The 24,181-nt window shown below is 39.3% G+C and overlaps 4 protein-coding genes across 5 annotated transcripts in view; 2 read left to right on the top strand and 2 right to left on the bottom strand.

Annotated features, from left to right (window-relative positions):
* The window catches only part of gins2 (GINS complex subunit 2), a 3,649-nt gene extending 1,472 nt beyond the window's left edge, over nucleotides 1-2,177 (bottom strand). Inside the window, exons 1-4 of the mRNA XM_020608949.1 lie at nucleotides 1,740-2,177; nucleotides 1,431-1,545; nucleotides 796-895; nucleotides 528-654 (exon numbers count right to left, since the gene is read on the bottom strand). Coding sequence (XP_020464605.1) covers nucleotides 528-654; nucleotides 796-895; nucleotides 1,431-1,545; nucleotides 1,740-1,829 — 432 coding nt within the window. The 5' untranslated portion in view covers nucleotides 1,830-2,177. The remainder of the gene's footprint in view (nucleotides 1-527; nucleotides 655-795; nucleotides 896-1,430; nucleotides 1,546-1,739) is intronic.
* Nucleotides 2,178-4,102: 1,925 nt separating this feature from the next.
* On the bottom strand, nucleotides 4,103-6,782 carry emc8 (ER membrane protein complex subunit 8). The gene is made up of 5 exons (XM_020609615.1): nucleotides 6,282-6,782; nucleotides 5,889-5,965; nucleotides 5,727-5,796; nucleotides 5,242-5,336; nucleotides 4,103-4,778 (listed from the first exon to the last, which is right to left on the bottom strand). The coding sequence occupies exons 1-5, from the start codon at nucleotides 6,492-6,494 to the stop codon at nucleotides 4,619-4,621; spliced, it is 615 nt and encodes a 204-aa protein (XP_020465271.1). The 5' UTR covers nucleotides 6,495-6,782; the 3' UTR covers nucleotides 4,103-4,618.
* Nucleotides 6,783-6,804: 22 nt separating this feature from the next.
* Nucleotides 6,805-11,199, top strand: cox4i1 (cytochrome c oxidase subunit 4I1). Of its 2 annotated transcripts, none has more exons than XM_020609628.1 (5): nucleotides 6,805-6,890; nucleotides 7,727-7,803; nucleotides 8,689-8,853; nucleotides 10,566-10,697; nucleotides 10,878-11,199. In XM_020609628.1, exons 2-5 carry the CDS (start codon nucleotides 7,728-7,730, stop codon nucleotides 11,012-11,014), a joined length of 510 nt encoding a protein of 169 aa, XP_020465284.1. In that variant the 5' UTR covers nucleotides 6,805-6,890; nucleotide 7,727; the 3' UTR covers nucleotides 11,015-11,199. The 2 variants fall into 2 exon arrangements, with proteins under 2 accessions (XP_020465284.1, XP_020465291.1); XM_020609635.1 differs by having other exon boundaries at nucleotides 6,837-6,894.
* A 766-nt stretch (nucleotides 11,200-11,965) lies between these two features.
* dusp22a (dual specificity phosphatase 22a) overlaps nucleotides 11,966-24,181 on the top strand; it is a 17,282-nt gene continuing 5,066 nt past the window's right edge. Inside the window, exons 1-6 of the mRNA XM_020610213.1 lie at nucleotides 11,966-12,366; nucleotides 13,580-13,613; nucleotides 14,256-14,338; nucleotides 15,152-15,201; nucleotides 20,473-20,547; nucleotides 20,851-21,022. Coding sequence (XP_020465869.1) covers nucleotides 12,232-12,366; nucleotides 13,580-13,613; nucleotides 14,256-14,338; nucleotides 15,152-15,201; nucleotides 20,473-20,547; nucleotides 20,851-21,022 — 549 coding nt within the window. The 5' untranslated portion in view covers nucleotides 11,966-12,231. The remainder of the gene's footprint in view (nucleotides 12,367-13,579; nucleotides 13,614-14,255; nucleotides 14,339-15,151; nucleotides 15,202-20,472; nucleotides 20,548-20,850; nucleotides 21,023-24,181) is intronic.

The following is a 24,181-nucleotide window of genomic DNA, read 5'->3' as shown; positions in this document are numbered from 1 at the left end:
GAGCTGAGAGGGCTCCCAATGTCAGCTCGTTACCTGTATAAAATACACCTGGGAGCCAGAGAAAGCACGTTTTGCAAAGGGATCAAATACTTATTTCATTCATGAAAATGCAAATTACTTTATAACTTTTTTTGTAATGCATTTTTCTGGATTTTTTTGTTATTGTTGTGTCTCTCACTGTTCACATAAACCTACCACTGAAACTGTAGACTGATCATTTCTTTGTTAGTGGGCAAACTTACAAAATCAGCTGGGGTTCAAATAATTTTTTTCCCTGACTGTGTATATATCATTTGCAATCACAGCAGAGTAAGAAAACCATCACAGATTCCCTTTTGAAAAGCTGGAACCGCTGAATTCTTGGCATTTTGCTAAGTAATCAGGTAATGCTGCTTTATAATTTCCTGTGCTGATCAAGTCATTTATTTGAGTAATTGTTTCAGCTCTGTTATATCATGTTAACATAATTAGTTAACTGTAGTTTGTTCATGCTACAGATACAGCATAGGATTCTCAAACATTTTTACCTGGGCATGAGCCTCCTGCTGACTGATGAAGCTGTCGGCGGAGCAGCGGAGTTTGGCGATCCGTGTGTCCCAGATGTCTTTGACCAGTGTGCGGATTTCATCTGCTTTAGGAATGTTGTCAGATGCACTGCACAAACAAATCATGTCACGTAAGCACCACATACACAGATGATTAGCAAGTATTTCGGGCTGTTTAATTACTTTGACCAACATCGGCACAATAAGGTCCTATTTCTGCATGGGCATTATTTAAGTTTCTAGCACTCACTGGTTTAGCAGCAGCTTGGTCAGCTCCATGTAGTAAGGACTGGGAACAGCTGTAAAGGCATCTTCTTTCCTCTCAAGCTCCCGTATCTCCTCTAGTTTCTCTGCATGGTGGAGCAAACAATTTATTGAACCAAATGTTCAGATGGAAGAAATCAGTACAAATGGCAATAAATCGTTGCTCTGCTAAATATTTAAGCTTTTTTCTGCATTGCTGGCTTTAGAGAGGTGAACTATGGAAGGGAAATCTTTAAAGGATACCGTTTTGTTTATCTTACTGTCAACAAATCTTATGAAATATTCAAAACCATTGATAAATATTTCAACAAACAAGTATTTTCTGTGTAGCCTGAGCCTGATACAAGTTATTCCCCTGTGGTATAGAGCTCCATTGTTTTACAAAATCTATTACAAAATAAAAGCTGTGCTACTGCCTGTTTGGCTTTTGTCTTCTCGTGGGATTTGTTTTCTGTAAGAAATGCATAGACACACCTTCTCCATTGTTTAAGCTCATAAAAAGCTACCACATCCATATTCAGTAATCCAGTAATGAGATTACAAGTGATAGTAAACTTATTTCACACTCTTGGTGACTTGAAAACATGAAGCAGTGGCATGACGTGTATGGGTGAACCTTACCAACATCCATCCACTCGGGGGGAACGATTCTACATTTCTGTCTCTGTTTCAAGTTCAAAGCTAGCCACACGGGAACATCAACAGGCAGTCCGGGGTTGAAGGGACCCAGGTCGCCCTGCGGACACAAATACACATAATGTTATCTGACTGTGCAAAACGTTGCAGCTCACACACGTTCAGACGGCAGGGTTTGGGATGCGCTAACTGTACTGAGTTAATATGGCTAATGTTATGAAGCACCCGCTCTAAAACCAACTAGTTAAACAGTGTGGTAAACAACATCTCGACAATTACAAGTGATTTACTTACACCGATCAAATAAATCTTGTCCAGGCTGAAATTTGGTATTATCTTCACCATCTCCTTCTCTGCCAGGAACTCTACCTCCGAAGGATCCATTGCTGATATTCTTATTTCCCAAGCGTTACTCTCAATCACACTGCAAAATGTTCCCGCTCCTCAAGACGCATGACTCGACAGGGTATAGAAGGAGTAGACAGTGTCGTCACTCACAAGTACCATGATAACTAAACGTGGCGTGAACATAGTTTACCATTGTGCGCACTTTCCAAAGTATCTCTGTGGACGTAAACCCCTACACGTTATGGCTAAACAATAGCTTGAGGAATATAAGCTTGCGCGTCAAAGGAAGACATTGGCTATGACGATATTGTCCGCTCCTTAAATGTTTGCTTCGCCTGGGCCTACAGGAAGAAGTTGGTCATGTGACAGTATAAACAGTTGCAGATAAGCGCCACTAGGTGGCAAGATTCCCCGTGTTATGATGTTTAAGACTAGGACGCCACTAGGTTTACATGTCATTTTCTTACACTTGAAATCTGTTGTAATGTTGTTTACGGTATTTCTTGTGCGTACAAGTACATAAACCATGCATTAGACCGCGGTGAAAGTATTCATCCCTTACTGAAGATGCAGCGCCGCAATCTAAAAATACTTAAATAAGCTAATGACTTGCAGTCAAAATGTTATTTCTGCAAAAGTATTTTAAATATCAAAATGTATTTAGTTATAACATTGGCTTCATAAATTATTTTATACACTGTATGTTATAAACCAAATATGCAACTAATCAATTTGACCTTTGCTTTTCCTCTCTTTAATGTATACATGTAATATTTTGGGGCTTGAGATTGTTGGTTGGACAAAACATTTAATCAACTTGGATTCTGGATAATTATGAACAACGATTTCACTATTTTCTGATGTTTATAAAACAATTTATTAGAAAAATAGTCTGTTTTAATCAATAATGAACATGATTAGTTGAAGCCTTAAATGAAAACAGCTGATATTCTTTCCTATGCTCACTCGTCTAATAATTACCTTACTTTTAGTGGCTAGTAGCAGTATAGGCAGCAGGTGAAATATGAACACCACACTTTGTGCAAGTTCTGTAATCATGAGTGAATAAAACAACTTGCTATGGGAGCCAAAGACATCTGCCATCATGGTGTGCAGAAAGCCTAATTAATGCACATGATTAGGAGATTTTAACTGTAAAGGGTTTTCATACAAGAAATAAAATATGCAAGTTGGAAAGAAGCATGTGACATTGTAAGGGCAGAGTTTATGACAGGTTTGTTATGAAAAACTGAAAACAGACAAGTAAAGTCCAGGAGTACAGTTAAGAGAAAATAAGTACAAGTGAGAAAAGCTCAGCATAGTTTCTTATTTTAACATGCACCATGAATCATCACTTGCTGAAAACACCTAGAACGGTTTTAGACTGTGAAGGGTCAAACTCTAATTAGTCAGTAGACCTATTGAGAGCAGATGAAGATTATGTGCAAGTGATCTGAATAAACTTATTTTTCTGTATTTTTACTTCATTGTCAATTAGCATATACATCCTGTCATCCAAACTGGCATAAAATTACCTTTCAAATAATTCTCCACTTTACCTGATAAGAGCAGATAACAGTACTATGACACTCAGTCATGGTGTCATAGTCATCAACTGTGACACTCACTACTGATACAGCGCTATACAAAAGTAAAACAAAAAGCTGCAGTCCTGGGACTGCTAAGCAATTGTTTCCAACTGTCAAAACATGGATATAAGACATCTCGCAAAATAAGTGTTATCAAATGAGTCTTGCATAATTTTAAAAGTTGGTTTCAATTAATGAGTTCATAAAAGTTCTGTAAAAATGTGACAGCCACACAATTATAATTAACTCTTATTAATTCTAATCTCACATACAAAGGTAATTCCATATCCTTAGGTTAAGTATTTCAATTTTTAACAATGGTTATTAATAGTCAGATTTAGAGTGGTTAAATCCATATAAAGTACAATCACCAAACTTGTCAAACAGAAAAAAACCTCATGCATTCCTGTATGAATCTGTGTCGACCTCTGAACAAACCACCCGGAGCAACAATCAAGAGCCACTACACCTACATGTACTGGATACCATCCAGAATTACATTCTGAATTGCACCAGTGACAATAACAGGACACATACACCAGAGAAATGTTTTTATAGGCAGCAAAGGTTTTTATGTTTACAGCTGTTGAGTCAATCCTCCCTTTCTCATTGCTGGTGCATCTATAGGACTCCAGTTGGCATGTGACACATAATCGAATATAACAAAACGTGATTCCTACCTTCTCTTTTCATGTTATAGTTTTTAATGAGTGTTTTTTAATTTAATGCCCACAAAAGTTCTCTCTACAGCCCTAGATGTATTAACGTTGTTCTAAGGCTTAAGACAAACTAAAAATGTAATTAAGAATATTATTTCATACCTCACTAGTACTATTATCACCTAAGTTTCATTTAGGACTTGATCTCTGTATGGCTACTGGCCATAAAATTTAAGAGGAAAAAATAAATCAAATACTCTAGGATTTAATTTAATGCACACAACTATGAATAAACACAAACCATTGCAGAAAAAAAAAACATTTAGATTGCATTCAAAAGCACTTAGTCACCTTATGAAGATGGACACATTCCTGCAGTGCACATAAAGCGCTTGCCCTTAAGAGATTTTGGCCAAATTGGTCAGTGCTCCACAAGCTCCCATCAGTACAGGACCTTTTGGATGGAACAAAGACTATGTGTTCAGCATTTTTGTACTCCTGTGCTACACGATAAGTAGCATTATGCATGCTGAAATGGCAGCAGTGTATGTGTCCAGGATACTCCTGACTGAGGGTCTTAGCACAGATCCAGGACTGACTTGTTTATCATGGGGTTGGTCCAGTCGTTTCTTAGATCATCCAAGTGATTGTCAAAGTCAATCAAGTTCTCGTAAGACCTTCCCTCTAACAGAGCAGATGTGATCTTCTGTGCTTCGCTCCAGTCCTCAAAAGACTCACTGGAAGACAGACAAAAACATAAGTTAGGCAATTAATACATTAAAATTATCCACATGTTGTACAATGTATGCCAGAAGCTGTGTGACCTGCTGAGGTCAAGGTACAATATCTTTATGGGGGAATTTGAGCCACAGTCAGAAGTAATAAATACACACCTTCGCAATACCCTGTAAACAATTTTTGTTTGACAGACAGTAACCTGTCCCAACAGATAAAAGAAAACTGACTCAATAAAACACTTTCTTAAAAGTGGCATCGACATTAAAACTGCAAAGATTATGGCAAAAATGCATGCGTTCCTGTGCTATTTTACACACAGCATCCACCTGGGGCTCAAAGCACAGTTTGTTGCCATGATATTTGTACTGCTGTACCAGTTCAAGATCCTGATTTTCCATCACAACAGGAGAGATGACAGTGGGGGGCTGCAGTGAAATGCTGTAGTAACACAAAGGCACTTACGAAGTTACTTCTCTGCTTTTCCACTTGTTTTCATGATGATCATAGATAAGCACAATAGGCTCAAAACAGCTCAGTGTTAATCTACTGTTGTCCACCTAGAGGGAAAAACAGAAAATTGCTGACTAACAGCCTAATCAATGCAAACACACATTATCCCTTTCTGTGTTTATACACGTTCATCTTAAGATTCAACAATGATCAGCAGGTAGATATCAAAGCTCAGATTTTGGAGTGAAATGCTTGCTGTGACAAAGCACCTATTTAAGGTTTTCAGACTCTGTCAATTGATTTCTCTTCTGTAGTGAGAGAAAACAAGTGGCTGCCTGGAACCTGGGATGCACATATTTGCTACTTAGTACGACTACAAATGTACCATATGCTTTAAAAAAATCCTAGTTAGCAGTAATGTCTTTGTACTACTTGACATAAATGGACAAAAACCACCAGCATACTGCATAAACCCAGTCTAAATTATTTGCTATTACCATAACAATTGCTGCTTCACTGAAGTTCTCAGAAATCCTGGCAGCCACTTTTTCTGCAACTTGGTTGGGTCTACACGAGAGAGAACCAAACGTTTAATGCATCAGAATTCAGAAACATTTCCCCAAACACCAGGGCATTAGTGTCCATTAGGTTGTCTCTACCTTGAATCCTTTGTGCGCTCATTGGCTTGATAATATCCAACAATGATATAATTATTTTCTTTACACCAAGTATCGATCTGAGATAGGAGCAGGGGCCGTGGAGTCAACATGAAGGGACAGAAGGACAGGAAAGGTCAGTGCAAATTCATTTTCAACATATTACACTCTTTTATACTTTCTGAAACTTCTTTGCAGTGCTATTGATTCAACTTTAGCATAAAAGCTGTAGTTTGTGGTGCTACTGAGTATTTTGTTATACAGAGAAGTCATTCTAATATTTAGCATACCCTTTTTATAAGAACTAAACTTTTCCTTGCAGGACTGTTACGTTAGACTGTATCTGTTTAAAATGTGTAATCAAGAAACTAGCAGCTGAGTGTATATTTTACTTACCAGTGTTAAAGCTACTTCTAGCATTGGTGCCAGTGCAAGTGTACCGTGAAACAGCGGCACGCAGTCTACACACAAGACTGGGTCACTGTGTCTGTCTTTCTTTTTCTCCTTGGTTTTTTCTGCCACCAGCAATCCATTCACGGCGCAGTGGGGATACTTGGCAGCATGTAAAAGCATTTTACAGTAAGCCTGACTTGTCAGTTGAATAGGCATGTTTATAAGACAATCGACTGGATCGGTATATGATACTTCTTCCGTTAGCTATCGTTACTTCTCATGCCCGGGGAAAAGTAGATTTCTACTTCAGCAGTCACCTTACTGCCGGAATATGTTGTTGATGCTAAGCTTTCTAGCGAGTACATGTAAGCTTTACACTTAGCAAAAACACGACTGTCCTTTTTGCTAGATGAAGTAGTATCACCGACAAGCTAAGCTTGCTTCCACCTTGTACTATGCACGCGCTGATGCCGTAAACCAGAATGGAAATATCGTAAAATGAGACCATCTTCCGTGGCTTTACCACCTTGTGGCGTAACTTACATATTTCCGCTCTCATTCACTGTAGCACTTCCTTTAGGACCATCGGTAGACGGGAACAAGGAAGCGAAAGTAGGTCGTATAGTTTTATTAATTTCTAACAAATTAGGAAACATATTCACCTTGCCTTTTGTACATACCATGATATTATATTATTAGTTAAGTAACGGCCTAAGATTATTTGGCGGTTTTAACCGAAAATAAACACTTGTGTACAGGTGACTTTGCCTTTGTTTTGGAGCTAGACTGGGTAATTCACCGGCTAGCAGTTAGCTGTCAGTGTCATTAGCCTCTAGCATCATATTCGTGGATGCAGATGTGTTGCGGGGACAGTAACGTCAGCTATGTCACAGTGGCCTACCATATGGTCATTTAAATGCAGTCACAGACACTGGTAAAATCATGAATTTGCAGTATTGTGTGAAATAAACTGGTATTTCTGTGGTTTGTTTTTCCTGGGCGCTATGACCTTGTGTTTGCGGCTAATGCTAACTTTAGCTTAGCACTACGATTTTGCTAGACTACATTAGGATGCACAATGAGACAGTCCAAGTCAACACTCATGTAAATAAAGAGTTTGTGCAAGCGGCGTGACTTGGCGCTAAATGCAAATATTGGTGTATTTAAAATAAGGTATATAACTAAGACTTAATTACTCTTTAAGGATCCAGACACATATGTGCAGCTTTATGAAGGTTAGCTTAAATAACACTAACTATGTATGTTTATGTTTTTATATACGTGGTCCACTGATCAAACATGATAACTTTTCATGGTAATGTGAAAAATGGACTGTGATTAGGTCATAATTATTGTAAGGAGGATGTGTAAACCTGTTAGTGTGTTTTAAATGTGTGAAAAAGTGCATAATGAGTATATTAATATCTTTATTGTGACATTTTCCCCAGAATGCTGGCCATCAGAGCCCTTCGCCTTTTTGGCAAGCGTGCCATCTCTGCATCTGTGAGCGTACGTGGAGGACACGGTAAATATTACTTGAATTTTCAGTTTTGGTTGGTGACTCGATAATAGAGCCAGTTCGCACCCTGTATAATTACTGTTTTTATGTCTGATGCTTGTACATTGATTATTACTTTTGAGTCACAGAGCTAGAGATGAGATGTGAGAGATTTTTCACAGTTGACTTTTCAAAAACCCAGGTTTCGATTAAATTAAAATGCAAAATCTCAAATGTAATACTGGTGAAAGGGCTTCCATCAACATAGTTTCTTGTACTAGTCTATTGTAAACACAAGTATCTTGACCTGAACTGGTACTCCAGCTGGTACTACAAATATACTTCAAAAGTTTAAACTTCACAGTTAATTAGATCCTGCCAGATATGTATTAACTGCATGCACATTAATATATGTGGAGATCTCAAGTGATATAGTAAATATTTTTATTAAATAATTCACTATAGGCTGAGAGTACACAGCAAAATGCAGTGCTAATTCCATGGGTTAGCACATTCTCAGCTAAATCTAGACAACCTTTCTGTGTTTGTAAAATTTTTTGAATTAGACTATTCACAGTTAACCTAGTTTGGTTTAAGGTAATTTAATAGTAGAAAGGTTTTGAGTTCATCAGGTGCAACAAAACACCAATAATTTGTATGCATTATACCAATTATTCTAAAAAAGCAACAAATTTCAAAGACTTGGGAATACCATTGGTGATATGGATGACAGCCAACATAGCGGTCATTGTAGTGCTTTCTCTTTCAAAATATAGTGTTAAAAACAGTAAACTAAATAATCATAGTTGTAGAATACATGTGACCTTTCAGATATGGTAGGAATTTCTAGAGAAGGTTGACACAAAAGAAGGCGTAGGTGTTTGATGAGTCATTCACTGTCATCCCCTGCAGGTGTTGCTAAAGTTGAGGGCTACTCTCTCCCTGCCTACTTTGACAGCCGGGTCAGCCCCCTGCCAGAAGTGTCCTATGTGCAGAACCTGAGTCCAGTGCAGAAGTCCCTGAAGGAGAAGGAGAAGGGTTCCTGGGCTGTACTCTCTAATGATGAAAAGCTTGCATGTAGGACTTGTACACTCAACAGTCTAGTTTTCTAAAATGTTCATCACTCTTGGTGAAACAGATTTTATCACCAGCAAATATTGTAGTAATACAGCATACAGTTGCAAGAAAAAGTAACAGCACTGTGTGCAATTTCCTGGTTTCTTGCATAATTTGGTCATGAAATGTGATTTGATCTTCACCAGTCAAATATCAACAAACAGTATTTCTAAGCTGATACAACACAAATAATCAGGATCTTGATTGATCTTTTTTTGAACATGCCCATTAAACATACACAATGTTTTAATAACTGGTTGAACCACCTTTGGCAGCAGTAACCTCAAACAAGCACTTTCTTAGCTGTGGATTGCACAACATTCAGGAAGAATTCTGGACCATTCTTCCTCACAGAGCTGTTTAGGTCAGCCATATTCTTAGGACATCTGGTGTAAGCAGCTCTTTTGACATCATTCTACAGCATCTCTATTGGGTTGAAGTCTGCGCTCTGGCTGGGCCACTCCAAAAGGTGGATTTTGTGTCTCTGAAGCCATTCTGTAGTAGATTTACTTTGATATTTAGGGTCATTGTCCTGCTGCATCACCCAGCTTGTTCTGAGCTTCAGCTTGCGGACAGCCAACCTGACATTATCATGTAGGATACCTTCATAAACTTGGGAATTCATTTTTCCCTCCACAATGGCAAATGGTCCAGGTCCAGAGGCAGCAAAACAGCCCCAAATCATGATGCTCCCTCTGCTGTACTTCACTGTTGGGATGATGTTTTCATGTTAGTACACAGTTCTCTTTTTTCCCCATACATATTGCTTTATGTTCATTCCAAACAATTCTACCTTCAGTTCATCTGTCCACATGACATTTTCCCAGTAGTGTTATGGAGGGTCAAGGTGGTCTTTGGCAAACTACAGGCATGCTGCAGTGTTGTTTTTGGATAGCAGTGGCTTCCGCTGTGGTGTCCTGCCATGGATACCATACCTGTTCAGTATTTTGCATATGGTTGACTCATAAGATGTTAAGCAACTGCAATGAATCCTGAAAGTCTTTAGCTGTTACGCTAGTACCTGTTTTTCTTTTCTTTTTTTTTTCTTTTTTTTTTAAACTTCATTAAGCATTCTGTATTGTCTTTGCAGTGATCTTGGCTGGGTGTGATCTTGGCAGGGCACCAATGACTTTTATGGAGGGTAGCTACAGTACCAAATCATGGCTGTGGTTCAGGGGCTAGCGCGGTCTTCTTCCAACCAGAAGGTTGGAGGTTGGAATCATAGTGCCTGCAGTCCACATGTTGAATTGCCCTTGGGCAAGACACTGGACCCCAAATTCCCACTACATAAGTTGGTGCTGCAGATGGCTCCCTTGGTTCTGTACCAGAAACAAATTCCTTGTGTGTGTAACATACTTGGCCAAATAAAGTGCTTATAACTCTTAATTGTAGGTCTTATGAGATCTCTTTTTGCGAGGCATGGCTCACAGCTGATGCTGCTTGTGAATAGCTCACTGATTCTGAGTGTTATAATAAGTCAAGGTAGTTCTCACACCTCAGTTCTTGTTTTATTGATTGAACTTCATGTTTGCTAACACCCACCCCAGTTGACGTTTGGTGACATCAGAAGCCTAGGGTTGCTGTTACTTTTTCCACCATCATTTTGTATGTTTTGTATGTCAGTAAAGACATGAAAGATGATGATCACTTATCTTTGTGTTTGTGATGTTCAGTGTACCGGATCAGCTTCAAACAGAGCTTCACTGAGATGAATCAGGGATCATCAGAGTGGAAATCTGTGCTCGGTGGGGTCTTGTTCTTCCTCGGCTTCACTGGCCTGGTTGTGATATGGCAGAGAATGTATGGTAAGTATGGGAAAATGGCTGTTTTTGGCATACAACTATGTGTAATATAGGCTGTAGAGCTTCTTGTGTTATCCACATATAGACTCAGAAAAACAGAATGCAATTCCATCATCAGTGTTGGGCTAGTTGTTTGCTTGCAGTCTAATTAGGCTCATGGGTTAACATGTTGTATGTTTGCAGTGTATGGACCAGTCCCACACACATTCGATCCAGAGTACAAACAGAAGGAGCTGCAGAGGATGCTGGACATGAGAAGCAATCCAGTACATGGCTTCTCAGCCAAGTGGGACTACGAAAACAAGCAGTGGAAAAAGTAAACAACCCAGGGGACCATGCCACATACTTGAAGATAAAGGCAGATCAACTCAGAGATACAAGAATATATTCTGTACTTACCAATTGTCAACATTACCTCAGTCTTTGCACTGTGGAAGACCACTTCCTCTTAAGGTTATTGTGTGTGATAAACATACAAACTGAACTATTAAACTGATAAAACTAACTCGGTTGTCTTAATTTTTGACTTATGTGAAAAATGGCTTTAAGTTACTTTCATATCAGGAAGGCAGGTGAGAAGTACTAGACAATTTGATATAAATTTAGTCTAGTTGGTGTGTTTCAAATAGAAGAAAAAGTGCTCTACAGTGTGACCTGATAATGTTGAGTTTTTTTATGAGCTGCAACTTTTGCATTAGCAAATGATAACTGTCATGTTCATAAACTTAAATCCCAATATATCTTTACCAACTATTCACTTAAGTTAGTCAGTGTAATTGGTAGAGATTATTACAATAAAAATAGCTGCCCAGCAGTGGCAACCCTACACTTTTATAATAGCATTCAGCTTTTCTATCAGTGTGAATTCTTAACAAGCCCCTGTAATTATCTGAACGTGATTATTAAGCTAAGTCGGGGACATAGTGCTTATCAAGAACTCCACACCTTTGTCCTGGGTTTATAACATTATAGTTTCCTGGCATTGGCATTGTAGATGTATACTTTGTGGTAGAGAATGCTTGAATTGTATGTCATTAATTGTACTTGTCATGGTAATCAATATTATATAGACTCGAAGCAAGTATTCTGGGGGATTTGGGTGGATGTAGATAGTATAAGCCTAGGATTACAGGAGGAATTCAGCTTTTCTCATTTTATGGATGTTCATCTTCCTAATAGTTTTTCCGTATTCAAAAATCGCTACGTCTTATAAGGGATTTCCTCTTATAAGGGATGGTTTCCTCATAATGTGCACACGCCTAAATCCTAGACTGTCTGACTGTAATCCTACAGCATGGGCGTTTCAGTCCTCCGATAGAAACTGAGCTGCAGGCAACATGCTGTGATGTCACTTACCGGATTAATCGGTTGTTTCACGTCAAAGCAATCCGGAAGACGCTGCAACATGACGGAACTGTGTCGGGAGCCGAGACAAGGTTAAGGCTGAATTCATAACATCATTGTTTTAGGCATGGCGGTGGAACTTGATAATGTTGTTTAACAGGACACAAAGATAGCAACGCTTATTCGCTGTTTTATGAATTGGAAGCCAGTCCGTCCAGCGTCGCGTTTCGGATATATTGAAATAGTAACATTAGCAGGTCTACATACTAAAGTGCCGTACCTCGTCGTAGACTGGATCAGAGTCACAATGGGCAATGGAATGAATAAGGTAGGCTTTTGGTTTTGTTAATTGTCGTGTTATGTCTGAGGTTTCTTTGTGGTGAACTCTACGGACCCTCTACTCAACGTTGATCTGTAACTCGCGTGCTTTGCTCTGTCCCACACTGATATCCTGCTGCATGGTAGGGTGGATGTAAACAAACCAAATAATGCTTTTGAAAATTATTTCAGTAATATGTAAACAAGACTTCCGCAAGGTTGAGATGTGATGCAGTTGAAATGAATTCCTTTCATTATGAGCTACAACAATTGTTGGACAACAACCAATGGGTTGGGAGACTCACCCTGAATCAGAAGACTTGGTTTTACTCTACTGAAGTCTCCCATGAGCAAGGCACTGAATCCACCCCGCTGACCCCGAACTCTGGCCATCTGGGGGGGGGGGATAAGGTATAATCACCTTTATTGACCAAGCATGTTGCACACAAGGAATTTGTTTCCGATACAGAACCGAGGCAGCCATCTGCGGCGCCAGCTAACCATCGGGGGGTTCAGTGTCTTGCCCAAGGACACTTCGACATGTGGACAGCAGGCACTGAGATTCGAACCTTCAACCTTCCGGTTGGGAGACGACTGCTCTTCAAGACCGCACTGTCGCCCTCCCCCAATAACAAGCTGCAAAGCATTGTTATACTTTATTTCAAGTTTGCTTAACATTTGTATATACCTACCTACTTTTGATGCTATGATTCCCATTCACTTTTTGAATGATGACATGAAGGTTTACTGTTAACATGCAGAGTTACACTGATGCTCATACACTGGCTGGCCACTTTATTGGGCACACCTGTACAATTGTATGCACTTCAGTGCAACACTTCTGCCTTAACATCTGTGTTTATGAACCTCAAAATGTTTCAGCTTTTTGTGAAATTGTCATAAATATATAAATTCAATTATATGTTTATTATTGAAGTCATAGTTAAAGGTGGTGTTGTACTGGACTACATTATAATCAGATGTGTACAGCAGCACTGGCGGGCTGCTTGCGACTTCTTACTTCATCCTAATAACCATGGACCGTTGCTTCAGGCCTTGTATGGCTCGAGGGAATGTTTCCTTTGCTGGTACTTGGTTCTTAAGCCTTAAATCTTAAATCCAATCTGGTTAAACCCAGGACATTTGCTCCAAGTGAAATTTTTGAAGCTGGACTATAATGAATATCTAAACTGAATGCAAAATGTCTGACTGCTGTTTCCCAGGTTGTGGATGGACTCTATCTTGGGAATATAAGAGGTAAGATGAACATGATGTTACTCGTTTTGATGCTTGTAAATTCACTACATCTAGAATAGCTGGGTTAGGTCAGGCTTTCAGCACAAAAGGCATAGGACCATTATTATATCGAACCTACCCACTATAAACACCATTCAATGCCACACACTGTATTCTTCTAAAAATATGGACAAAAGAACTTGCATTTTACCCATATTAACTGGGAATGATTTAGTATATTTAGTACATGGCTTTAAATATCAAACATCAGATTTTGTACCTGAAAGTTGTTCTCCTGTAAGCATAGATTTGAGAGTAAAAAGATGGAAATACATTGTTGACAAAAGACAATTAAGAAGATAGATGTGTTGGTTCACATAAAATAAAAGTCATCAGTTGTTAGTGTGCCACTCCCTCAACCTGGAACAGCCTCCTCCCAGTTAATGTGGCATTTGTAGCTTTCTAACTTTAGCTGCTGCAACGATGGATCATGTTGGCACAAGCAAAATGGCTAAAATTAGTTCAAGTGACAGGAGCAAGTGACCGCAGACTGATCACGATGTTGCAGAAGAGGCCTGGTTCTGCAGCAGCTTGCAGAGTTGTTGGTGTGAAATTCACTGGCAACAGCCTGGTGAGATATATTCTTCTGTCTTTTTCTTTCAGATGCAGAAAACAGAGAAAGTCTTTCTAAGAATGGAATCACCCATATCCTGTCTGTGTACAACAATGCTAAGCCTGTATTTGAGGTTAGTGGACGATGCGGTACTTTATGTTGTATTCATGACAAGTTGTTATGAATCAAACCAGTACTTCTCTTGAAAATTTTACTGAGAAGTGTTGATATCACTGTCCTCATCTCTTTAATAATGTGATGTGTCCTATCAGCCAGCAGGGGACAGTCGTGCGTTATGGTTGGAGCAAAAGAGTTCTGTGGCTGAATGGACAGTTTAAATGCTGGGAGTGTTTAGGGACAGGAGCTAGTACAATCACAAACCATAGAAAGTTTCTTTATCTCCCCCCCATCTAGTGTAATTACCAGAGTGTAATGTACCAGAGATAGGTACAATAAAGTATTGTTCATTGCTCTATGAGTTTTCGGTTTTACATCACAAAATTAGTTGTGTGCCTAGCATGGAGACTGATATTTATAGCAGCTGAAAGTGATTTATCAAAGAGAGCTTTGCTATTCATTGTGCCTTAGCAAAATCCACAACATTCCCCTTGTCACATTTAAGAATGCTTGTCTTGAACACTAGGGAAATGATTTATTAACACTGTAGTTATTTTTTTAAATAAATAAACCTAAACACCAGAAAACATTAATAACAAATTACTATATATTTAGATTAGAAATTGTTCTGGATACCAGACCTTCAGGAACTAGAGCTCATTAGAGATAGGATTAGATAAAAGTGATGCCCATCTGCAAAAATGACCTGGGACATACTTTTAGTCATTAAATTAAATATAGTTGATGATTAATTGGTGACCTCCAGATATCAAGCGCAACAATTCTGACAATTTTGTTTCAGTTACAGTTTTTCATACATGTTTTACAGGACATGACGTACCTTTGTATTCATGCAGCTGATGCTTCTAGCCAGAACCTGTGAGTAAACACACACACAAACAATTAGAAGTACTATTGATTCCTATAAATCAGATTTTATGTGTCCTCATATGTGCAAATTTCTGAATTCACGATGAGTCATGCAGTATGGTTTCAACACCGTTACCCTCCAGATTGTTGACCCAGGGTGTGATGTCCCAACACAAACCGTCACAAAAATTATATGAAGATTTTTGACAGTTTAGACAGATTTTTTTAACAATGGCTTGCTTAACCTACAGTATTGTGTCTAAAGTGCATCAGAGGGCAAAGAGACCAATAGCTTCAGTGTGTTTAAATAAGTTATCAGTATCTCTCATCTTATAACCAATTAGGTCCTTTAATATTAAATTAATTCTGCAGTATCCCTGAATATTGCATACTGACAAAGAGTTTCTGTTTTTTGTGTTTGTATGTGTGTGGGTGAGCGAGAGAGAGAGAGAGAGAGAGAGAAATGGAGTGTGTTCAGTCAGACATAGTGTTGACAGAGGCATGAGCTGTTCCTCCGCCCTTGTAGTGGTCACATTAGTCATAGTTTTTGTGTTGATTTCTATGCAAGGTCTTTAACCTCACTAGCTGCAGTAATCCTGGATTTAACACTCGCCACGGGCAACAGAAGCATCAATCACAGGCTGAGGTTTGAGCATCGCTCTAAAAGAGTATTAGAGCTGGTGAGTGAAAATATCGTTGCTGCTGCACTGGCACCTTCTGCTGGTGCTCAAAGTTCCTGCACAGGCAGAGATGGGATCTTGGAACAGGGTTGCATAAAACTTCACATCTAAATCCTCCAAGGTGTCTCTGTGAAGCTCTTTGCTAACAGGTCAGTAGAGCTGCTGTTGACACCAAGCACATTGCTCTCTACACCACTGGCCTACAGAAGAGTCTGCTCTGACAAGGGCTCTACAATAATAAGGGATTGGTCATGTTAAAATAGGGAATAAAGATGAGGGGTAAAACAGGGCATGTTTTTGATGGAAGATGAGTAATTAACTTGCTGACAACACAGTAGATGAAGATGTGACATGTTGCCTGTCAGAGGGGTATAAGATCTGGTATTACTACTTATTCAAAACTCTTAATTCAAGTTTCCTTAAGGCCAGTCTACCTTGACCAGAAAAAATGAACTTTGTACCAGACTGATGTTAGACAGTAAGTTTATGCAGAGTTTATATGTGAATACATTGAAGAAATGTTGAGGGCTTTGGCCCAGACTGGAGTTAACTCTGTTGGTTTCCAGAAATCTGTGACTTTGAGCTGTGCAGAAATTGAAGTCTGGGGTCTGAAGAGCAACTCTATATACTTTAGCTGGTAAAAAAGGAAATGGAGTTAAGTGAAATGCAAGTTAATGAGAATCGAGGTTTAGTATTTGGTTGGATATTGCTGATTGGATTGGGTTGGAGGTGTATGACCAACACTGTCGCAATCAAGCATCCCTCCCTCAAGCAGCAGAGGAAAGAAACCTTAGAGTGACATCTGGCTGTTGGTCTCGACCACCCAGGGCTTTAATAAACCCCCTCTGTGGCAATCACTGGTATGACTGATGGGAGTGGTGAGGCCAACTGCCATCCCACCATGCTCGCCACTAGCTGGGGGCCCCCTATGGCCAGATCTGTTGGCCCCTCACATGTGTAAGGTTCACAGCAGGGACTGTCTTTCTCATGCAGGCTCTGAGCCCCCATTTGAAAAACCTTAAACTTCCATAAAGCTTTTATGTCTGTATTTTAGGATGGATGCAAGTATGGCACTAAATCAAAGTTACTGTCTCATTAGGCTTCATTGCTTACATAATAGCAGTAAAAAATGAGAAGATAACTGAAATGATGACCATCCTTAGAGGCTTACAAGAACAAGTAAAAACGTATTAGATAAAACAAAAGTTACATGCTGTATATAAGCAGTGGGGGACAAATGGCTGAACAAAGGCCAACTTGGTCACCAGCGTTACTCGTGTTAAGTACACTGTTGTGACACCCATTGCGGTGATGTGATATCAGCACCATTTTGACCAATACAAAATGGTTAATTGAAATTGTCTTTAACACTGAGTTTATATGGTTGCAAACATCCTTTACATGTTAATGGAGGGCTGGAGCTTCCCCTTTTTGGTGAACATTCTCATGACAGGTCTGGTAATGGTTTTAATGTACAGAGTGCATTGACCGTGAAGGTGTGAAGTCATTTGCAAACTGAAATGTGCATTTTTTCAAGGAGTATGAATGTTCACTGTTATAACAATGATTTCTTATGCACACCACAGAGTAGAATTGCAGAAGCTAATTTTGCAGTACGGTAGGTCAGCAATTTATTTTTACTTCAGTGTTATTCTCTGGATTTAGCTGGTTAAAACCTCAAATCTTCATCATAATATTTTTCTGCATATTAAACAAGATGACCGGAAACCTCTGTGCTAGGAAGACAGAAGAAAGTGCTGAGGAGACATCATTTGAAGAGGAGTTTGGATGGCAGGAAGGAGGAAAAAAGAAAAGGGGCAGTCAATCTATTTTAACCCCAGTCTGTTATTCTGTCTGCTATTGAGTAACCAGCATCTGCTCCTCAGGAGACGGCGCTATCAGCCATGCACTTCTTGATTATGCAAAACACCAACAGTGTTTCCTGACAGTGAACAAGTAGGATATTTACAGTTGCACTGCATTGTGCTGCTCTGTTCATTTTTATTTCAAAGAGTCACATTATGAGATTTTCTCTGATCTTTTCTAATAAGCAGCTATTTGGTGTTTTTAGTTTTGGTTTAGGTGACAATAGACTTTGTCATGTGTTATTCATTTTTGCTAGCGCTTAAATGTCCTGTATGTTTGAGTTTGACACAGCCTCTGTGTAATGTTTAAATTTGGAGGACAGAAACTTTTAAGCATGAATGGACCACCATAAGAAAGGGCTGTGGCTCTATTTTGTTGTAAAGTTAGAATAATTCCCTTGATCATTTCTAGGCACAGTATAAATGAATGCTGGACCCTGATGTAATTTTGCAGTTAGACAGAAACAAGGACAGCTACTTCCCTTGTCTGTCCCCATTGTCTGTGCTCTGGTCTACCACAAACTCTCTGTTTGAGCACCAACCAATCTTTCTCACATGACAAGATGGAGTGGTTGGGGGAAGAAAATCACTGCTCATCATGTCTGTCTCTTAGAACTGACAAAATTCTATCAAAACTGTCTGCCACATTCTGACACTATATTTGAGATGTACCTGCACTTTCTACAGTCAAAGTCAAACAGTACCCTTCACAGTTCCAGCAACACATTTGAAACAGAGATAGGGCCTCGACGCAGGGGTTTCAGTTCAAATTGTCCTTTCTCATATCCTATAATGTGTCATCTATTTTTAGCTTTACAACAATGAAACCACTATGCTTTAGTTAAAGTAAGCTAGCTTCCTGGCTTGATGAGTTGTAATACTAATGTTATTTGTAAATCTAAACTTTTGTTTTTATATTTTGCGCTGCATACCACTAGGGTTGTGACAATACACTTAGCTCACCAGACGAGATGATACATGATATTGGGCTCATGAGATGGGATGATATTTTAACAGTATTTTAAAGAAATGTTCTATGATGAAATATGTGACTGGAAAAATGGTCTTTTATTCAACTGAAAGTCACAAAATGCAAAACAATGCAAATGCATTTTGAAATGTTTTAAATCATCATCTTGTAATGACTCGCTTCATTTGTACTTTATGCGTATTAATTATCATATGCAGTAAAAGACAGAACAGTATAATAAGCACTGTAAAATGTTTTGCCCCAAACTCACTGACTGGCTTCTCCCCTGTATGATTTCACAAGAGTCTCTTTGGACCTTATAACTGTGCATGAACTATGCATGAGAAGCTGCAGTTTCCCACAGTCGGTTTCATCTGATTTGACCCTGCTGCACTAGCTGTCCCACAGCAGCCGCATGTTGGCCGCTGTCCTCCTCCTACATCTTTCTCTTCTTGACCCTCTCTTGCTGAAACCAGTAAGCACTAAAGATTCAAAATGAATCAATTGGATCGCTAATCGCACTGATCAGGTTTTCCACGTGTGGTTTTCGATATTCCCCTGGACCTAGGAGGCAAACATTCAGCGTCAGAGTTTATAAACTAGCATTAAGTTTATGGCTTGCAGAGCAGTCCATATACATCCATGCTGACCTCGGCAACATCTTAGCTTAGCTAGCCTTACTAGCTGGCTAATCTTCAACAATGCTAATTTCACTCTCAACTCCGCCTTGCCACCTGCTGCCCTCCTGTTACGTACTGTTACCGTGAAATAGTGGTGGGCGGATTGATAGTATCGATACCTTGGTATCGGTATCGATCGATACGTGCGTATCAGTTTATCTTTTCTACATTGAGTACACAACTCCTGTTACACCATAGTGGTTGTGCAAACACCGTTCCTCTCGTGATGGCCATCTGACACAATGCTCCGAAACTCGAAGCAACATTTTCCTTGAACCCCAAAGCTTGCTTTGGTGCAGAAAAAGACGGTGACCGATCAAGTCTGAATCACGTGCCTATACCAGTCGATACAGCTTCGTAGTGCGAGATGCTTAGTTACGTGAAAAAATATAGTTTCTCAATAAAAATCTTCGAATCTCCATCCCACTCACATGATCACTGCCCTAAACTTCTAAGTTTTTTTCAGCATACCTGAAATGGTTCAATACCAGTTCATCACTTCAATTGCACATCACTACGCTCCTCACTTCGCTCATGCTCACTTTGCCCTTCCCCTTCTCCTGCTGTGAGTTGTTGTGCAGTTATATTGTTTCTGAACAAAAATATAAAAATTTTAATTTAAAACATTTCAACTTAATTAATTTTTATTTGCCTAAATTCTATGTCCTGTCTTATATTATGATCATAATCACAATCAACTAATTGAAATTCAGAAATCACAATCATTCAATGATCATGAAAATTCTCATTTTCAATTTTCATTCAAATTTGCATATTGCATTCACTTCATAAATTATGAAGCATTGCTCTGCCCTACACAAAAGCAGTTAAGCTGCTTTTCTAAGTAGAAAAGTATCGGTATCGGTATCGCCAATACTGGCCCTGTATTTACTTGGTATCGGATCGATACCAAATTATCGTACACCACTACCGTGAAACGGTTTTCACCTTGACAAGAAATATCATCACATCTTAATATCGCGAGATCTCGTGGCACGATATCTCTTCATGCCCTTACTACAGAAAACTGTTATAAATCAGTTTGTTCAGATTATGGAAATTGTTATTTGTTTGTTTGTTTCCAGATTACAACATTTTAAAGAGTGCATCAGCTTCATCCATGAATGTCGCCTGAATGGTGGTTCTTGTCTCGTGCACTGGTAGGTTTTTAAGTCTAAAGCTCTAACCAGCTCCTTCTTAGCATTTGGGAGGGTTAAGTCATGTTTACTGTGGTTGTAGTCTCTTTCAAAGTGTGCTTCAAAGGGCTCTACCAAAAACAAGCCTGACAAGAACAAGTCAGTCATTAGTCTTTAGGTATTTTCACAAGTGACATAACATTAATCCTGTGTAGTACCTGGAGGTTCAGTTTTAAAACCTTTCAGAACCTGCTGTTGTTTACTACAGTGACTCAGCTAGTTAATGACAATATGCAAACCAACCAAATATCTATTGTGTTGCTGTAGCCTTGCAGGTGTGTCCCGCAGCACTACCATGGTGGTGGCCTATCTGATGACTGTTACTCACTACAGCTGGGAGGAGTGTCTGTCTGCAGTCAAAGCTGTTCGCTCCTTTGTTGGCCCAAACTATGGCTTCCAGCAGCAGCTGCAGGAGTACCAGACAACACAAGTGTCTGAGGTAAACACAAGAAGGAAGACACAAATGATGAATGCCTATACAATACAATACAATCAGAAAGGGCATCCAGCCCATCCTACAATTTATACATTTATTGTAATCATTGAGATTTTCATGTTTAAAATGCCACAATTGTTTTTTTTCCTCTCTGACATTTTTCTAATGGCAGCCTTGTGATATATTAGCATTCTGCAAATGCTTTTCTGCATTATGTTTATTATTATTATATATTATTACCGTTAGTGATTCAAAGCCATTTAAACATGCAGAGGAACTCTCAGGATATGACACATACAACCACCACACTGCCATGCAGCTGCTGGTTCACTTGTCAACTGTTAAATATGTTTCTCTTTTCACAATAGAACGTGATACAGTTCACAGCTGCGGTGGACTGTCTCGTGTGATTATTTCTATGCAATGTGTAAGCAGCAGTAAACAGCCACTATTTGTGGCAGCAGCATAGTGCATCATATCTCATGTCAGCTCAGGAGACACAAATAGCTATGCATCAGTTATTCTGTTTGCACAGTATAACACAGATTTGTGAATCTTCATTTGTGTCAGGTAGTTTAATTTTAAGTGAAAGAAAATCTCATAATGAATTCTTATATTAATACCAGAACTCCAAATCCCAATCCTCCTCCATTCTACTTTAAGTTGGGGGGTCCTGTTTAAACTGGGGCTTCCTCTAATAAAAAGATTTTTGCTGCTTTAACCCTCATAGCTTTGTGGGGATCTGTATAGTAGATGTCTGTTACTTGTTAACTAGGTACATAGTCCATGATCTTGCATTCTTGGACTCTGCCATGTTAATGGGCAGAGTTTTGCCTTTTCTACTTTTTCTTTAAAGAATGTCACTTTTTAGTCAAATATTAAGTGGTTCAAAGCTACTGGTTTTATCCAAACTAATTTGGTGCATTTGTTTTCATACAGAGGAAATGTCAGCCCATATAATTAAAAAATAAACGACAGGTGCACATACTGTATGTTTGTATTAAAAATACTGGTTCGAACCTTTGAAGACAAAGTCCTTGTCGTCAGGATGCTGCCATACTTTCACATTATAAGGACTGAGGAAACTTCGGTATGGATTTCATTTCAATCATCTCCACAGCATCTTACATTGACATGCTGTGTTATATATGAACATACTGTAGCTAGCTGTTTGCAGCCTTTACTTTTAATTTGCAGCATTTTAGTTATCATCTAGTGTGTGATTTCATTACGGTGCCACTGATCCAGCCACGGAGTAGAGAAGGGGAACTGCAGGGGGTTTGCTGGAATTGCATTAGCTTGGTACTGCTCATCACGTGATTAACATTACTGTCAGCATCTTGCAACATAACATGGCAAAAAAAAAAAAATGCTCATTGTTTGTAGCTCTTGCATTTCGAGGATTATAGGGAAATGGGTTGTCTGCGTATGTGCTTTTCCCACAGCAGCCTCAGATAGAAAATGAAGAATCATCAAGACAGCTGTGTAGTTTTGTCACTAAAGTAGCTCTAACAACATTTTACTGCCACAGAACCACAGTAAAAAGTAAACATCAGTATGCATCTAATCGGCTAAAAGAATCCAAAAGTTTTGTATTTTGCCAACTGCCTTTGTTCTGAAGCAACAAGGCCATGGCCTGTCAAGCCTTTGTCTCAACTCGGACATTATGACTCGAGCTCTAACAGGACAAATTCCTGGCTGCAGTGTCATCCCCTTTATTGGTGCATTTCACATCAATGTTTATATGTATTTTTTTTAAATTTTCAGCTTTTATAATAATCAGTTGAAAGCACATTGTGGCTTTGACAAGATTCATTTTCATTTTTCAAGATTACACAATGACAGCAAATTTACACACCACCTAATATCAGTCTGCTCATTAATGTATCCTCCATGTACTGTGTTCTCGACTATTAACTCATTTTTACAGGTGTCTTGTTCCTATGAGTCAGTATTGTACTGTTTTGGTTTTTCGGCCGATGACGAGAATACTAATTTTAGGGAGATGAGTGTATTACTTTCAGAGTCACTTTCACTTCGTTGTATTTTGTAAAGAGTAAGGTATTGCACAAAATAACTAATAATTCCTGGACATCACTTGAGTAATTGCATTTCTTTGCCTTTTTGACCAGCTCCTAAAATTTTATCTCCAGAACTCCTCTACCAAAGCTACCAAAAGCTCTGCAGCTTTAATAACCTTCTCACCTCTCTGAGACTTGACCAAGGAACCTGTGCTGAGTGTAAAGTTTTCCAAGTGTAAATATGGAAAAACTGCAAGATGAATTTGTGTCACAAACTGAAAATGCAAAATGGCATTTTAGACAGTGGCATGATGGGAGTTGTAATCTCAGCTTTTGTGCTATACAACAAGAAACAACCAAAAATGAAGCGCAGATTGAAAGTGCCAAAACTCTGCAGCCAAAATGTTTCCACATGGAGTCAGTGGAATGGCTCCACGTGCCGGTTAATGAATTTGAAACCTTCTAGATTTGCAGTCTTTCATATATTGAGACATTTAGACTGAGTGCTTATTTATAAATGTTAGCCTGGCTTCTCAAAGCACATGTGATAATTTTCATTTAGTGATTTTTTTATTATCTAACCGGGTCTCGTGAAAACCTTCTTTGAATCTTGTTAAAAGGCATTACTGTGATTTGAAGTCTTTTTGGCATGTTATTGCTGCTCTTCTAATTTATCTAATTTGCCACATTAATAATGAGCCAACCTAAGTTAACCTGGCAGTCAAATCATAACACTTTACTACTTCAGTCTTCGATGACTTGTTGCATATTCCATCCATCCATCTATTTTCCTCCGTTTATCCGGAACCAGGTCGCAGGGCCAGCAGTCTAAGCAAAGATGCCCAGACTTCCCTCTCTCCAGACACTTCCTCCAGCTCCTCCGGGGGGATGTCGAGGCATTCCCAGGCCAGCCGAGAGACAGTCCCTCCAGCGTGTCCTGGGTCTTTCCCGGGGCCTCCTCCCGGTGGGACATGCCCAGAACACCTCCCTAGGAAGGTGCCCAGGAGGCATTCGAAACAGATGCCCGAGCCACCTCAGCTGGCTCCTGTAGATGTGGAGGAGCAGCAGTTCTACTCTGAGCTCCTCCCAGGTGACTGAGCTCCTCACCCTATCTCTAAGGGTGCACCCGGCCACCCTGCGG

Source organism: Monopterus albus, unplaced genomic scaffold, assembly GCF_001952655.1.
Source record: "Monopterus albus unplaced genomic scaffold, M_albus_1.0 scaffold4.1, whole genome shotgun sequence".
Classification (NCBI taxonomy): domain Eukaryota; kingdom Metazoa; phylum Chordata; class Actinopteri; order Synbranchiformes; family Synbranchidae; genus Monopterus; species Monopterus albus.
The sequence above is the reverse complement of the archived record's forward strand: the minus strand, read 5'-3'. Positions and strand labels throughout refer to the sequence as shown.

Bases quoted from the DNA above. Each gene is read 5' to 3' on its own strand.
- cox4i1 (XM_020609628.1), top strand. From the start codon at position 7,728: ATGCTGGCCATCAGAGCCCTTCGCCTTTTTGGCAAGCGTGCCATCTCT. The intron at 7,804-8,688 runs GTAAATATTACT...CATCCCCTGCAG, and splicing joins GAGCGTACGTGGAGGACACG to GTGTTGCTAAAGTTGAGGGC. The intron at 10,698-10,877 runs GTAAGTATGGGA...GTATGTTTGCAG, and splicing joins GATATGGCAGAGAATGTATG to TGTATGGACCAGTCCCACAC.
- emc8 (XM_020609615.1), bottom strand. From the start codon at position 6,494: ATGCCTATTCAACTGACAAGTCAGGCTTACTGTAAAATGCTTTTACAT. The intron at 5,966-6,281 runs GTAAGTAAAATA...CTCCTATCTCAG, and splicing joins TAGAAGTAGCTTTAACACTG to ATCGATACTTGGTGTAAAGA. The intron at 4,779-5,241 runs GTAAGTGCCTTT...TCTGTCTTCCAG, and splicing joins AAAAGCAGAGAAGTAACTTC to TGAGTCTTTTGAGGACTGGA.